The sequence below is a fragment of the Leuresthes tenuis genome, unplaced genomic scaffold (assembly GCF_036924035.1).
Source record: "Leuresthes tenuis unplaced genomic scaffold, fLeuTen1.0.hap1 SCAF_9, whole genome shotgun sequence".
Lineage (NCBI taxonomy): Eukaryota > Metazoa > Chordata > Actinopteri > Atheriniformes > Atherinopsidae > Leuresthes > Leuresthes tenuis.
This window is the reverse complement of record NW_027325363.1, coordinates 12,380,161-12,395,498: the sequence shown is the minus strand read 5'-3', so window position 1 is coordinate 12,395,498 and position 15,338 is coordinate 12,380,161. Positions and strand designations below refer to the sequence as shown.

General features: G+C 41.0%; 2 protein-coding genes across 2 annotated transcripts in view; one reads left to right on the top strand and one right to left on the bottom strand.

Moving 5' to 3' along the window:
- ift80 (intraflagellar transport 80 homolog (Chlamydomonas)) overlaps positions 1-5,698 on the top strand; it is a 47,899-nt gene extending 42,201 nt beyond the window's left edge. Inside the window, exons 17-18 of the mRNA XM_072392343.1 lie at positions 444-2,990; positions 5,621-5,698. Of these exons, the coding sequence (XP_072248444.1) occupies positions 444-554 (111 nt within the window). The 3' untranslated portion in view covers positions 555-2,990; positions 5,621-5,698. The remainder of the gene's footprint in view (positions 1-443; positions 2,991-5,620) is intronic.
- Positions 5,234-6,281, bottom strand: LOC140314226 (uncharacterized membrane protein C3orf80 homolog). The gene has a single exon (XM_072392344.1). The coding sequence runs from the start codon at positions 6,279-6,281 to the stop codon at positions 5,634-5,636; it is 648 nt and encodes a 215-aa protein (XP_072248445.1). The 3' UTR covers positions 5,234-5,633.
- Positions 6,282-15,338: the final 9,057 nt, after the last annotated feature.

The window sequence follows — 15,338 nt, the reverse complement described above, 5'->3', positions numbered from 1 at the left end:
ATGGCCGCTGATTGAAGTTGCATTACAGTTGACAGTTGACAGTTGACAAAAAACAACTTAACTGTTTTACATAATTTTTTTGTCTACAGTACTCTATTTACTAATTACTCATCATTAGTATAAAGATGTTGTATTTTTATTGCCCGACAGCTGCAGAGATTGACTGACAGTGGTTGCTAGCTCAGCCTTTCAGCTGCTCATAGTTCTTCAGGAGTCCTTACCTCAAACTTTTCAATATTAAATAGAGTTGGGCGACCCATAAATATATGTGTCCCCACGGGTGTAAAAAGACATCTAAACATTCAGATGATGCAAAGTTCTGTTTCTCCTCTTTCAGTTGAGGCTAACCCCCTTTACTAAATGTGCTGCCGCCAAGTACTGTTTTTCAGTCCTGATTAGTTTATCTAATCTAATTTCATCTAATTTGTCTGTCTCTCTTCCAGGTTGAAGTGGACTGGGAAAAAATCCAGGCAAAGATAGAGATGGAGTTGTCTAAAGAGAGGGAGAAAGCTGCTATCACCTCCACGAGGAGCAGCGGGGCTTCCCGCCGTTGATTTATAGGGTTTCCAGTTTTGTTGGTTTGACTCCACCTCGGTGTAAAACAAAGCCCCCACACGAGGTACAGTCTCCACCATTACTTAAAATGTGAAAACAAAGGAAGAGGTGTGACAGTAACATGGCCATGAGGCTTGGATGGTATCCCTTTTGATAAAAGCGTCTCATTTCTCTTCCTAGTTGATTTCTCACATCCAGCACTAAGCATTCCTATATCTAAGCATTATCAGAATGGGCTTCATGTGAGGTCACAAATGTCTACATCTGATTGGACTTTGTGCAGATTATAACCAGCCAACTCCATTGTGTGGGGTCTAGAATAAGACTGAATGAGACCATCTGTGAATAGAACAGAAGACTGTCTGGATAACTCACTGCCAGCTAATGCTCATGCTGATGAAATCTGCTGCATAATTATCTTCTGTGGTTTATTACTTTAAATTTATATATATATCGCTTTCCACTCTTACTTGTGGATTCATCGTCATACGTTTTATTATTAATAGCAATGCAAAGCAGTCATCGTACAGTTATGTCAGTGTGTAATTCATCATTCAAGATGTGCTGTGAACAAAGCAGAGGTTTCTGCAACATGTTTTTGCCTCATGTCCCGGGTCCTTTGTGCTCCACCAAGGAACAACTTCTGAGTTTTTCCAGTTGTGAGAACACATCCCACACGGACAGTAGTACATGTGTGAATGGGCAACTACAAACAGTGTCGAGGCCCCACGCTCTGAACATTGTCCAGAGTTCCTGTGCGATGATAAAATGACTGTAGTGAGGGATTTCTACGTCAAGTTCAGTGATTTCCCGTTGCTCAAATTTGACTTGACATTCTCAGTCAAGCACAAATGTATGATTTTTTTTTTTTTGTCTGTTATGTTCAATGTTTTTTTGTATTTTATAAATATTTTACAATGTTTACAGGGTATATTTTCAAGACACTGGAACACTAGAAACAATGTCAGTCAATAAAGCAGATGGAAAAAATGTATAATATTTTCATCCAAAATATGCTCTGTCTCTATATTTTGCATATCTTTTCCTTTTGATGTTTTGATGCTTCACGGAAGAACTTTTCTTCTGAATTATTTTTGTATTTCCTCCTCTGCTGAGGTGTGAAAGCAACTGTTTGCCACGGCTCTCCACCCCCTCTTTGGCAGAGTGCCAGTACATCAGCAGACCATTATAGCTTATCCATCTCTTCGAGCCACTCAGAAGGGAGAAGCTCAGTTTCAGGGCTCTCCAGAAACAGCCTCTTGGCTGTATCACGATGACGTAGACAGATGCGGTAAAACGTGATCGGCGTAATCCATGCACCCGTGAGTGGCCACAGATGCGGAGACATCAGAGAAAACTGTAGATGTCGAAAGTCACTCGATGGGTTTTCCCTCTCAGAAATGCGAGACACTTTTTGCCAAATCTCAATCTTAGTCACTGTTTTTCTCTTACTTTACTCCCTCCATCTGCTAACGTCCAAAGCCTACTCATCTGGATAAAACATGATCATCCAGAGCAAACAACATTAATCTAAGAAAAGCCTTATCACTGAACAGTTAAGTTTCTCATGCACTACCACTGAGAGTGGCCACACACATCGAAAATGTTCTCATTTTCCCCTGAAGCTTTTCTCTGTACACAGTATTAAATCTTTATAATGTAACAAGGATTTGTTGCATACTGCCAAATTATTTATTCTACCTACACATTCAACTTACATTTTAAGCCTAGTATGAAAATGATGGACTTTAAAGTTAGACAAGTGTTTAGTTCCTACATTTGCACCTGAGCGACAGAAACTGAACAAAAGCTGCACACGCTTCAGCCACATCATTAAAACCACTGACAGTTAAAGAAACATTGCTCATCTTGTTTAAATGCAGTGTTCTGCTGGGAAAACCTGAATCTGGCAGTCACATGGATGAGTAAACTCCCCAGATACCAATCTTATAGGATCTGATGGCATCTACGGGAAGCAAGTCCAACTGACCAAAGATCCCACCCCACAGAGCCCAGAGCATCTATTTCTAACATCCCGGGACCAGACACCACAAGACACTCTCACATGTTCTTTGTCCACGCCATGACTGGTCACAACTCTTTTTTTTTTTTTTGTGGCTTTATGAGGACCGACGCAATATCAACCAGGCAGTCTTAATGTTGCAGCTGCTCTGTATATTTCATACTTTTGAAACTTCTGCAGCACACAATACCTCATGAACACTGTTCTTTTATTAAAACACAAAGCTTAACACCCACAGCCTGTGAATAGCAAGTGATCATGTTTTAGATTGATTGCCAAGCAATGCAGCTGGGATATAATGTAGACTTTTTGAGGAGAATAAGCTTAATTGATCTGACTTGCATCTGTGTTCTTTTGTCAAATGAGCAGCAGAGTAACTGGATGATGGACACAGATTGAAAATCCACTTGATGTGAGTGTACAGTATTTATACTATATTTGGTCCTGTGTTTCATGTTTGAATTTTGTTGTTTTGGTTTTGTTTTTCCATCACTGTCCCTGTATACTTTGTACGATACATTACACAGTACATTTGAATTTGTTGGTATCATTTGAAGCAAAGAAAAACAACTATATTTCTGTCCTGTCCTGACGGGATGCAGAAGCTCTACTGTTACAGCCTACGGTATGACTTGATACACCGTGAGCCGCAATTAGAGTGAAACGCAACAGTCGCACATTTTATGCTGCGAGTTGCAAACATACATTGCTTCATGCATCTTGGTGGACCTCGTATATCCATCCGTGGGTTTCAACTATAGATTTAAAGCTTTTAAGGGCAAACTCTACCCACCAACAGATTTCCCCCAGGGACGGAAAAGCCATCAGTGATCACTATCAGCTCTGCCATCACAGTCTACCAGTATTGGATTACACAAGCCACAACAATCACACTTCAGACCTTAGCGTAAAGAGCATTAGAGGAGCTTAAGATCTCTAATGGTGAATGCTAGTATGGCAGATAGTTCATCTTCTATTTTAAATGTTTAGCATTTGACAGAATTGAAGTGTGGGGATTGAGATGAGTGAGAATCTTTTCTTGTACTGCCTGGTGCTGCAGTTGTTGGTACAGATCGGTCTTTCTTAATAGCAGGTGACCACCCTGGAGGTGCTGCGATGTTCTATTTTAGCTGATTTGGCACATCGGTGTCATTGTCTGTTTTACAGTTGCATATTTTTCCCTACATATATGTCACCACAAAAGACAAGTAACACTTTTTTTTATTTCTCACCTGACAAAAGTTAGTTGTTGACTTAGAACTCGATACAAAAAGTTTCAAGAAATAGCTCAAATATTTCACTGTTTCAGGTCCCTTCAGTAAGCATCTTTTGGTAACCAGATGTAATTGTGTTTTTCACAGCTAGTCATCCATCCTTCCATCCATTTTCTATACCTGCTTAATCCAATTTTAGGGTTGTGAGGGGGGGGGCTATTCCAGCTGTCACTGGCCAAGAGACAGGGTACACCCTGGACAGGTTGCCAGTCCATCACTGGGCCACACAGAGACTAACAAGACACGCAATCATCCACGGTAATACTCACTCCGAGGGGCAATTTAGAGTCAACAATGAACCTAACATGCATGTTTTTGGAGGGTGGGAGGAAGCCGGAGTACCAGGAGATAACCCACGCATACATGGGGAGAACATGCAAACTCCAGACAGAAAGGCTCCAGCCGGGAACTGCTAGTCATACAAAAGTATTTTGAAGTTGTCACCTTTGACCTGTGGAATACTTTCATTAGTTTACTTCTGCTCTTTTTTTTATTTGGCTTGGAACTAATAAGAACATTTGTCAAGATGGACTGTTGAGCACACACCCTGTAAATGAAGGCTCATAACAAGGGCACCTTTTCAATACTGCAGCATTAATAGACTGGCTGTTGTCTTCAATCCAGGTAAAATGTCATTTGGCTGGATGTAATGATTTGTGCAGGGCTGGTAGTTTGGATTGTAGCATCACCAAAAAAAAGGTTTACTTTGATGATACCACATTTGATCAATATACAAGTGCATTTAAATGTTTTCTTAGCCTGCACCATAGAAGAACAAAGACACGACTGCCTCCTGTCTGTTTCACCATCTTTTCTGTTACATGTCTCTTTGTCCTTTGCTTCCTCTGGGCTGTTTAGTATTAGTTCCGCTTGGGGCAGCAGTTGTGATCTTGTCTTACATGTTATCATCAAAATACAAGTTTGTTTCTTGGCATAATACACAATATCAGCATGCCAGCTGCAATTTCTGCCATTGTTTTTACTGAACCAAGACCTGAGGAGACTCTCCATGTAGCCCCAGGCCACAAGGCTCCCAGAATCTGAGCTTTTTGTTTTTAATTTATTATTTTTTCTTAATTGCACTTCTCTACTTAGGCTTCTCAGGGTGCAAACATATAAAACATGGCTCAGGTCGCTGATAAAATGCTTATCTATCAGCTCCCAGTGAATGAGTATGTGTGAATAGAATAATTGCCTTCATGCTGATAAGACATGCACAGGCTGCAGGGCTGGCTGGTCAAAATGTGTGCCTCAGAAAGTTTCACAATTGATATTAATCCCTTCTTTCAGTCCATATATACGGTTTCTGAGAAAAAATATCCTTTTTGGATGCAAATTTAATAAAGAATACATTAAAGAATAAGAGATTTTTCAGGTCCAGCTGAATATTTAGCATTGAGAGCAGGAAAGGGAGAGAGGACATGATAGGAGAAATGTTTCACGGTGTCATTAAAATTGAGGTTCTGGGGTAAAGCTTAATGCGATTGTATCGGAGGCAAATTAGCTGTAACCAACACAGAGAGCATTAATTTCGGTCGCCTTCGCTCAACTCATAATCCCTTTTACTTTTACCCAAGCGGCCATTTGCATACAAAAGGCGAGCAAATCCCTATTTTCTTATAAAACACGTACATTTTCTCAGAGGTCTCCTTTATTCTTTACATTCATGGTTATAATTGCACTTGAGTTTGTATCTCCACAGGATAATTCCCCCGATGATATCAAATTAATAATACTATAACTATATTGTTGTGTTTTCTTTTCCCAGCTTCTGCTTTCCGTCAAACAGAGTTCCGAGATGTCCTTGGGCTTTGCTGCGGTGCTGTCACTTCCAGAAGATCCCGTCTCTGGTCTCCGGACCTCGGTCCTGTTGCTCTCACTCTGCCCTCACCTCCTCTCTCGGTCTCCGACAACAGATTATCATCAGATCGGTCTCTGTGCATCTCCTGCATGCTTTCCTCATAAGTGGGCAAATATTTAACCTCGTCGTAGGCTGGCAGGTTGGGAGAGGCGAAGTCACCGAGGTTGTATTCGGGGTACCGGTCCAACAGGGAATCCTGGGACGCCGATGTGTGCCCGTGAAAGAGGGAGGGTTCCTCGCTGTGGTCGCGGTTATGGTGTCGGCGGGGCCGAGGGCAGATGATTCGCTGGATGAAGTAGCCCATGGCAAACAGCAGCAACAGGATCAGGATGCCCGACAGCTTCCGCGTAAACCAGCCAACATTGTCGAAGAATATGTGGATTGGGAGCTTGCAACAGCGCACCGTGGAGCTGGCACTGCCGTTCCCACTGAGGATGGGCGGACAGCACTGCTGGCCATCGACGCACTGTAGCTCCCCGCAGCTGCGGAGGGCTTGACAAGCCGAGATCAAGAATGCAGACAAGAAGGTGCCAGTTGTCCTGCCGCCGCCCAGCAGACGGGGCTTCATGTCTTGATCGCCCAGGATGGAAAGCAGTCTGACGCGCGGCTTGCGTCTGTTGTGCGTGCAGTGTTGTTAGTCCGCTCAGGTGTTACAGGGCAGCCTTTCTTTCCAACCGTGCCCTGATCATGTGCAGTTACAGGCTCTGCAGCGCGGAGCGGGACAGCAGGTGCTCCCCTGTTGAGGACGACCTGTCTGCTCTATTGTGGGCGATGGGAGTGGAGCTGCATCGGTGTCTGGAGGGACCAGTGAAGGCAATCATGAATAATCTTACATCATTATTACACGAGGACATGTCCATTTACCACTGAAAGCCACAGATGTGATGCTGACCACTTCACATTAGTCAGTCTTACATGAACTTTTCTGCCCCAAAGACTTGAAATCTCTCCTAATTCACAATAGTAACCCGTCTGAAGTGGCTGTAAGTGAAACGTTTTTTGCAGAGCCCCATGACTTATGTTGATGTGTGAGATTCTGTAAATAATAGAGCAGTTATGGGACAAGATGTGACAGCTGCAGGTGGGATAGTGAAAATCCATGCAGTGCACTCTGATACCCTGAAATCTGAACTAGTCCCCATGCTGTGACCATAGAGGGAATATTTAGATCCTCTCCTCAAAGAAAACGGCATTACTGCACATTATGCATCTGTGTTATGCATGTTAGCAAAATGCGTGTTATTAATGGCAAAATACACATGAAAGTAACAGTACTTATAGTGCATTTAAGAATAAGTTATCAGAATGTTAATTGTCAGATCAAAATCTAAGTTGCTTCACTTTATAAAGCATTTTAATATAAAATTGTTTAAGGTACATGAAGCCAGTTGAATCTTACTGATTAAGATCAGATGCCCTAATCTGTAAAGTTGATAATAATAAATAAAACCTCTCTAAATGTAGCTTATTAAAACATTTGTAACAATTTAATCTGACTGCGGTCTCATATAGTAAGATAACCCACCATTGGGGTTCTGCAGCCACCCCCAAAGGATGCTTTCAAATCCTCAGACTCCACCTCATGATCTGTTGTCCTCAAAAGACTGAGCTGGACTTTAAACTTGCACCCTCACTGATTCCTGACCGGATAAAGGGTTGAATATAACCAGTGATAGGAAATACCTCTGATAAAAGGCGCCAACAGCTCTGCCGTTCTCATAAAATATGAATAGTCTTGCTATGTGGGATGTAATGGACTCTCATTAGAAGAGTGTCTGGATTTGCATTAGTTCAACATCACCCCAGAGAACCACATGTCTGCAGCAGTGAAGAACATAACCATAAAACTAAAATCTTCAGTTTAATAGTAGCCTTGTTGCACAACATGTTAATTTACACTAAAGATGTTTCTTTGGATAACTTCCAAGAGTGACAGACGTTGCGCTAAGCTGCTGTACAAGGGCTGAATATTAACTGATTAATTACACCACTCTGCAGAATTCGTGGTAGCGCAAAGAGGAAGTGATATTGTGTGGTTACATAGATCGGCCAGCATCACTTCTCAGTCGTTTTTGGATCCCAGTAGATTTGATAAAAGGCTCTTTTCTGGACTTATTGGGATATATTGTGTGAGGACAGAACAGAGAAAACTCCAGCCTGTGACTGAAGTGTTGCCATGATAACATATGGCCGTGACAGACTTTTGTCAAGTCTTGAAAATCTAAATTGTGCCGTCCCACCCTGTTCTGTATTCATGTTCCTGTTTGTCACTACTAGCCAGTCCGTATTTTCTTTCCTAAACAAAGCCTAATGCACAATACGCTAAATCTAATTACTAGAGCATTATGACGTGAGATTCCGTACAAGGGCAGCATTGTGCAACCTAATTTTTGCAGCATCATATTTCTTTCAGTAATCTGCCTCGATTAGGGAAATGCGATCATAGGGCAGCCTTCTAATCAAATAAACAATCAATAGCCTCCAGACTCTGACTCGGAAAGTTCAGAAACCCCCTTTTAGTCCAATTGTTGAAGGCTGTCCCTCCTGTTCTGCTGCTAAATGGCTGTCACTGACAAGTATATGGATTAATCAAAGTTTTGAATGGCATTTTATACTCTCTGCAGTGATTGGAAAGTAGAAAAATGCTGCAGCCCTCAGAGTATGCAGCAAAGAGGACGTTTTAGTCAAATTCAACCCAAGATGGCAACTATGAAGATGAAGAACTTTAATGATCCTGAAGTGAATCCAAAGTATAAATCAAAGATCATAAAATTCAGTATTGCTTCCGATTGTCTTTTTCTAATGATCATGCAGATTGGATGACATGATACTGTATTAAATTACTGTCCATTCGCTCTTCTTTGTCTTCATTCTATTATTATTTCTCCTCGAGTCTGTTCCTAACCGACCACATCCTTCCATTTTCCCCTTTTCCCCGAAATCCACCACAGAGTGCTGTTCTTGTGTGAGCAAGATTGATTGAATAAATTCTCCCTGTATCTCCCTCTTTCTTGTTCATCTATGAGCAGCCTTCAGCAAACACATCAAACTAATTGGAGACCAACTGCATCCCATAGGAAAGGGAAAAGAACAAGCCATCCATTTTTCTCTTTTAATGCATAGTATTTTCACAGAGTGAGGAGTTTCTGCCATGAGATTCGAGTCGTTGATGTACATGGAGGCAGGAATGGAGATGTATTACTTGTGGACAGATGTAGAACTAAGAGAAGATTGCGCTGACACACTGAGAAGTTGATACACAGTAAATCTGTTAACACCACCAACACAAAGGCGACTGCTTTCGTTGCATTAACCTACACAATGATTTCAAGTTCCTGCCTCCTGTGTGGCCAACAATTAAAAAGATAACACACTGACTGTTCTGTATCACTGTAATAAATATGCAGCCATGTATGCTTCTATTAATCTGGCACAAAGGTCTCTTGTGTTGTACTTAATAATGCAGTCTTATGGGGTCCATTAGCTCTGTGTATAGATGAATGGCAGCGTTCATTTTCATGTGTCAGAGATGTTGATGTATGGCCCGCCCAGCAGTCAATGTCACGGTTATCACGTTTGCATTAATTATGAAACAAAGAAAGCTTTGTCAGGCCTCTGGCTTTGTTAATAGACCCACTGGTGGTTCTGGATTTCACTTTGTTTGCTCCAGAGCAGAAGTCACAACCTCAGAGTTACTGCCCTGAGACCAACTTTCAGCCTCTTTAGCTTTTTTACGTGCTGTATTTAAGGAAACGATCTGGTTGCATGACATGATTTATTGTCATAATATCTATTCAAACATACAGTATCATAGCACTATTCAGTTCTTCAGATTCTCTTCCTTTGTAGGCCTGTAGGGTATGGATTTGACAGACAATGGACGAATGCTGCGTCAGTTTTGACTGGTTTAATTTGCGAGTGTGTAAATCCTGTATCTGAGTTTGTGTGATATTTGTGTGGGTGTCACCAGCGTCTGTGTATTCCCATCAGCTTGAACTCTAATAAAAAGCAGGGCCTGCAGTCAGTGTAGATTGTGCGAATCCAGAAAGTCCCACACCACAGCTATTTCACACCCACATACTTCCTCTAATCTTATCGCTCTGCTGGACGGAGGCCTTAAAGTGTACGGACTGTGTGTGCTCAGAGCATGGGGCAACTGTACTTGTGTTTTAGCTTGTTTGTGTGGGCGTCTTTGTATGGTTTCAAGTAATTTTCCCTGTTTTTTGCATCGGTGGATAAAATGTGTCAGAGATGGATATGATACATGAGTCGTGACGTCACCTGGGTCACAGGACAGACTTGATTTAGCACAGTGCTTAGTGTGAATTTTAAGCTTTTGAGCAAGCATGTGGTAGCTCCTTGTAAACGTGTTTGAGAAAAAGTGCGCGCCTGTTACCTTAATACGTTGTGCCCCCAGCTGTGTGTAGTTTTTGGCGTTGAGATGAATCAGAATCCAGACTTCCTCTGAGGAGAAAGACTTAAGATCTGCTCGAGAAGGCCAAAAAAATCTTCAACAGAAGGGAGAGGGGTGAAATCCCTTTTCTGTCTCCTGGGAATCGCTCTCAGCGCTCTTAGTAAATCAGTTGGTGGGGAAGCTTGTGCTGAGCCAGGCTTTTTGACTTTATAGTGAATAACCATATAAGACTGCTCTTATCATGATCTGCAGCCATTGCAGACTGCTATTATTTAGACAGGTTTGATGGGTAAAAGCAGTAAGTGATTTGACTCAGCAGTATTGCTTTATGTTCAAATGGGAACATTTGTGTTGCTGGGAAACTTAGATCCCCTCCTTTTCACAATTCCACATACATAACCACCACCAAACGCTCTATCTGTTGAAGAACTTAACATTGTTAATTTAGGAAGGCCATCTTACTTTTTTACAAGGCATTAGATTCACAGTCCCATACTGTAATGGCACCGTAATTTTCCTCAGTTTTTAATTGCATTTCACATATATCGGTTTCAACCTCAGACAGATTTAATGGAGAGAGATGAGGAGTATTCAAGGCGCTGACGCACACAGTTTTCCAAATCTAAGCTAAAAGCCCCCAGCCAACCTAAAGAACAAGGAGCAACCTCATTTTTACATATAGATAAACCATCTATAGCCCAGCTGCAGATGACTCAGTTACTCATACACATGAACACACACACACCACACAGACACCTGGAGGTTAAATATAGGATAAAGTTTTCCCTTTCCCACATGTTTTGAGTGGGGGTGGAAGGCAGGGGATTTTTGACCCCCTGCCTCTGCATTTCTGCGCTGAGTCACACTAAAAAAGGAAGGGGGGTGTTCTGTGTCTCAGAGGGTGACTAGACTATAGCTTTCAGCTTCGTCCCTCTTACCAAACGCCCACAGTAGATCCCAGGATTCGTCCTTCTGTGGCCCCTAAAAGCACAGAGTTCCCTCAGGGGACTCGCAAAATAATGCATCAGCAACACGAAAAGAGGGTGGGATAGATAAAAACAGAGAGCGGACCAACGGCGCAGCACACATTACACAGAACGCTGACAGGCTTAGAGTGATATAGAGTAATAAATAGATAGATTGTGTGAGGAATGGAAGGGTCTAAATTGATGACGGGGGACAACAGAAGACAGGTAGTCAACTAAAAACCTCCTAGCCCAGTTCCCTGGAGACACCACAGACACTAACCTTTCTTCTCCTCTATACATCTGTTACTTCCTCCAACCAGCTTTCTTGACATCCAGAGGCAGGAGATTAGCTCATAAAGGAAAATGCACCAACATTAAGACATCCCATCTGGTGAAATGGGAGGCAGTGAAAGATTATCAAGACCAAGGCCATGTAGATGTAAATTCTAAACACTTACAGCATCAAGGATGCAGATCTTAGACAACATATAGTCGTCTAAAACTTATGGATGTTTCTGAGACTCCACTGTCTTTCACAAATGATCAATATCAAGGCACCAAACCACTCGCAACCTCTACTCTAGTTGTTAGATGCAAGGGTTGATAGAAATAAATATTGCATTATAGATATCAGCAAAGCGTGTATACAGTCTGAACAATACCACCCCATGCAAGTAAGTTTGATCTAAGAAGATGGTGGTGCTGCAAAACAAATGCACATGACTCTATGTCTTTTAATGTGATTATTGGGAAGACTGGGGTTAAATGGTCAACTGTAGTAATAACTAAGCTGGTGGATTGACTCAGTGGTTGTCATGGAAGGACTTTAGGCCAGCGGCCCCTGGGCACATTCTGAGAAAAAGGCTCCCACATCCTTCCATAGAATAAAGAAACCCAGACTAAAAGAGAACCAAAGAAACAACGAACATCATGGATGTACTGCAGAGCTCTTTGTGGTTTTTGTGTGACTCTCTGTGGAGATTTTTTTGTATCTCACCATCAGGTTGTGTTCATTTCCTATTTCTTTTGAATGATTTTGTGTCTACTTTTGATCATGTTATACTTTTTTGTGTCATTTTATGTTTAATTTGGGTTGTTTTGAATTTTAGCTCCAGTTTTGAAACCATTGTAGTTGTTTTAAGTCATATCTTAGTGTGTTTCTATGGAATTGACCATTTCAACTTATTTAGAGTCTTTTTGCATGTCCGTCATTGTATTTCATCTCTTTTTGGTGTTGTGATTGAGTAACATGACATCACTTCATAGTCTTGGACGAGCATATCCATTTAGTGTAGCTCTACAATGTTAAGTGCTTGTTCACTGAAGTTAGCAACACATAATGACTGAAAACCATTGACGTCTTAACTTTTCCTCATGTGAGTGCTGCACATCACCTTGTCCAGAGACAATAGTCCTTGCCTTTCCCCTTTCACACATTAATATTTAGTCATTTAGCAGTTTCTATCAAAGCAATTTCAATGTGAGGAGCAACATTACCGGAATCAATACAATAAGAACTCATGAGCATTAAGTGTTAAATATAATGTGGCAGAATACAAGTAAAGCAGGGGAAAAAGTACAAAGTAAGTTCAGGGTCGGCATGTAAGGGTGTTATAGGTGTTAGGAGACATAAACAGTGGCAATAAAGGAACGTATGTATGAAAACATCCTGAAAATAGGGAACAAAGAAGTGTAAACTGTGTTGATAAGATGAAAATATCTCAGGGGACTCATAAAACAAGACAAAGACAGTGAGGTAGATCAAATAGAGGGAAAGAACAAAGATGATGAAAATTTGATCAAAAAGAATTCACCATTTCGGTCACAAGTCATTAGCGTTTGATCCAAACCCAGAATATTAAATCAAGTTCAACTTTTGGTAACATACGTTCTTTGTTGATCAGAAATTCTGTGTCTGAAAACACTGCTGTTTCCTTTTTGTGAATAAAAAAAAAAAACGTCTCTTTAAGTTTCACTATGTAAAGGTGTTGCTCTTTTGACCTGTTCACCTCTATTTAGCATCTCTGTACAGTGCTGCTGCCTGCAGGCACAGTTTATTTGTTAATGTGGATCTTTCCAGTGAAAAATCGGGCCTAAATGCAAAATGTCCCGTTAATACTGAAAGAGTACAGCCTTCATAATCTCCAGTGTGACTGGACACCTTTAATGTATTTGTATATATTGAATATATATATATGTTCTAAAGGGAAGGTTTGAGCACCAGAGTGTATGTTTCTTTCCTTCCTGATGTATCTTTACTTTTATGTGGTGTGTGCGTGTGTCTGCGTGATGGATAATGAGTCTTAACCCTCCAGGGTGCGTGACTTCATCGTTTCCAAAGAGGTTGGTTGATCTATAAAAAGAAGAAAAAAAAAAAGCGCTGTCATAATATTACACATAATGAAAGACGGTTTAAACAGATCCACTCAGGGGAAAGTCACATGTTTTCAAATGCCAGTTTTAAAATAATATAACTCAGTTCATGTATTTATGATTACAAAATAAAAGAGATTCTATGGACACTTTTCAACTTTTTGAATAAAGTTTCAATCAAGACTCATGAGTTTGATGTTTAACCTGCAAGTCTATAAGCAATCCTCACCAGTTTATAAATGCTCGCTATGCTAATTGCAACAGCTCACTCAGTATTATTCAGTAAGCAGTGACATTGCTTAATATATGGCAGCATTAGTCTATCAATTATTGACTTATTGAATGGCCCAGTATCAAATGGATGCAGATGAATCCTGTTGAATTTGGTGATATATTGGCTCTTGTTCCTTTAGCACCACCACCAGGTCAAAGTTTCTATGTATCCTGGGAGATATCTCAACATGTACCACACGGACTGACATAAATTTTGGTACACACGTGTCATAGTTCCCAGATGATCCATCCTTCCAACTTTGATGATCTGTTTCTTCCACTACAAGGTTTACATTTGTGGTTTTGAGTTGAATGTATCTTAAAAATATTGGGCTGACTGCAATGGAAATTCATTTTCCTCTCAGGATGAATTGCATTGACTTTTTCTGTTGTAGGTTAAAATTTTCATTTGTCCAGAACTTGTGTGTTTGACCAAATACTGAGACCAGTGTAAATGCTGGAAAGCTAACAAAATAAATTAAGATGTTAGCTTTTAGCTCATTCCATCACTGTGCCTAAGTACAGCCTCAGATGGACTCTCATGACTGTAGATTCTTCATCTTGATAGACAGTGATCTGATAATAAGTCTATTAAAGTCCTCATGTTTCCATCTCAAATCTGAAGTTCAAATACTAATGATAATTCCACATTTTTTTAAACAACCCCACTTGTATTTCTCCTGCCTTTTAATATTCCCATTCTATCCTTCTGACCTTCTCTGCCCTTCTCTCCTTTTCCTTCTCTTCCCCCGCTCCTGTCTTATCTCCTCTGATTTCCTGAGCTATTGGGGATATTGTTTCGGCCTTGAGTCTGATGTTGTGCTGTCTCCTCTTGCTCAGAGGAGCCGATTTCTCCCTTTCGACTCCCAGACTTGGATAATGTCCCTGTTGGTCTGCGGTATATCTCCCACTCTCTGCTGCCGCCTGCAAACTACATATCCATCCGTCAAGTTGGACAAGTGGCCAAAGGGAGGAGAGAGGGAAGAGATCAGTGAGTTGAAGATCAATAGGAAAGCCTTTGATCCCTAACTCACTCCCACTGGTCATCTCAGACACTCTGCCTCCCTTATTTGATTTCTCTGCAGGACAGTCATGGACATACACAGACCTCTGATTCCTTGGACATTTCACTTTAACTATGTGGTATGTTGATGTTGTTATATGTCTTCATATCATTATGATGAATCAAATTTGAACGTGTCTTGTGCTGAGAGGAGAAATTTGGTGCAGATGGTTTTGCTGCTGAGTTATTTAATTTACTGTCTGATGTGCCATCTGGTGGTACCTCTATGCAATGCAGCCTGCAATGTGGTGTATATTTCTTCCCGCCTAAAATGACCTAGTTGCATCATGGAGTGGTGGCTTCCCCTTTTTACTGTTAGAGAAAATGCGCAACTAACAAAAAATATCTTAAGTGTTTCTAGTAAATTAAGCAGCTTTTGTGCCTGCAGTCCACCGTCACTCCCATTCTTGGCTGCAGTGGCATCTTACTGTAGAAATATCTAACTATGTGGAACTATAGAAATGTTTCTATATTGCATGTGGCGTGTATGCATCCCTTAGTGATTTCACTTTATCCTTTTCTATTGTTCCAAAG

What these genes read in the sequence shown, in the direction of transcription:
- LOC140314226 (XM_072392344.1), bottom strand. Translation starts at nt 6,281, where the DNA reads ATGAAGCCCCGTCTGCTGGGCGGCGGCAGGACAACTGGCACCTTCTTG.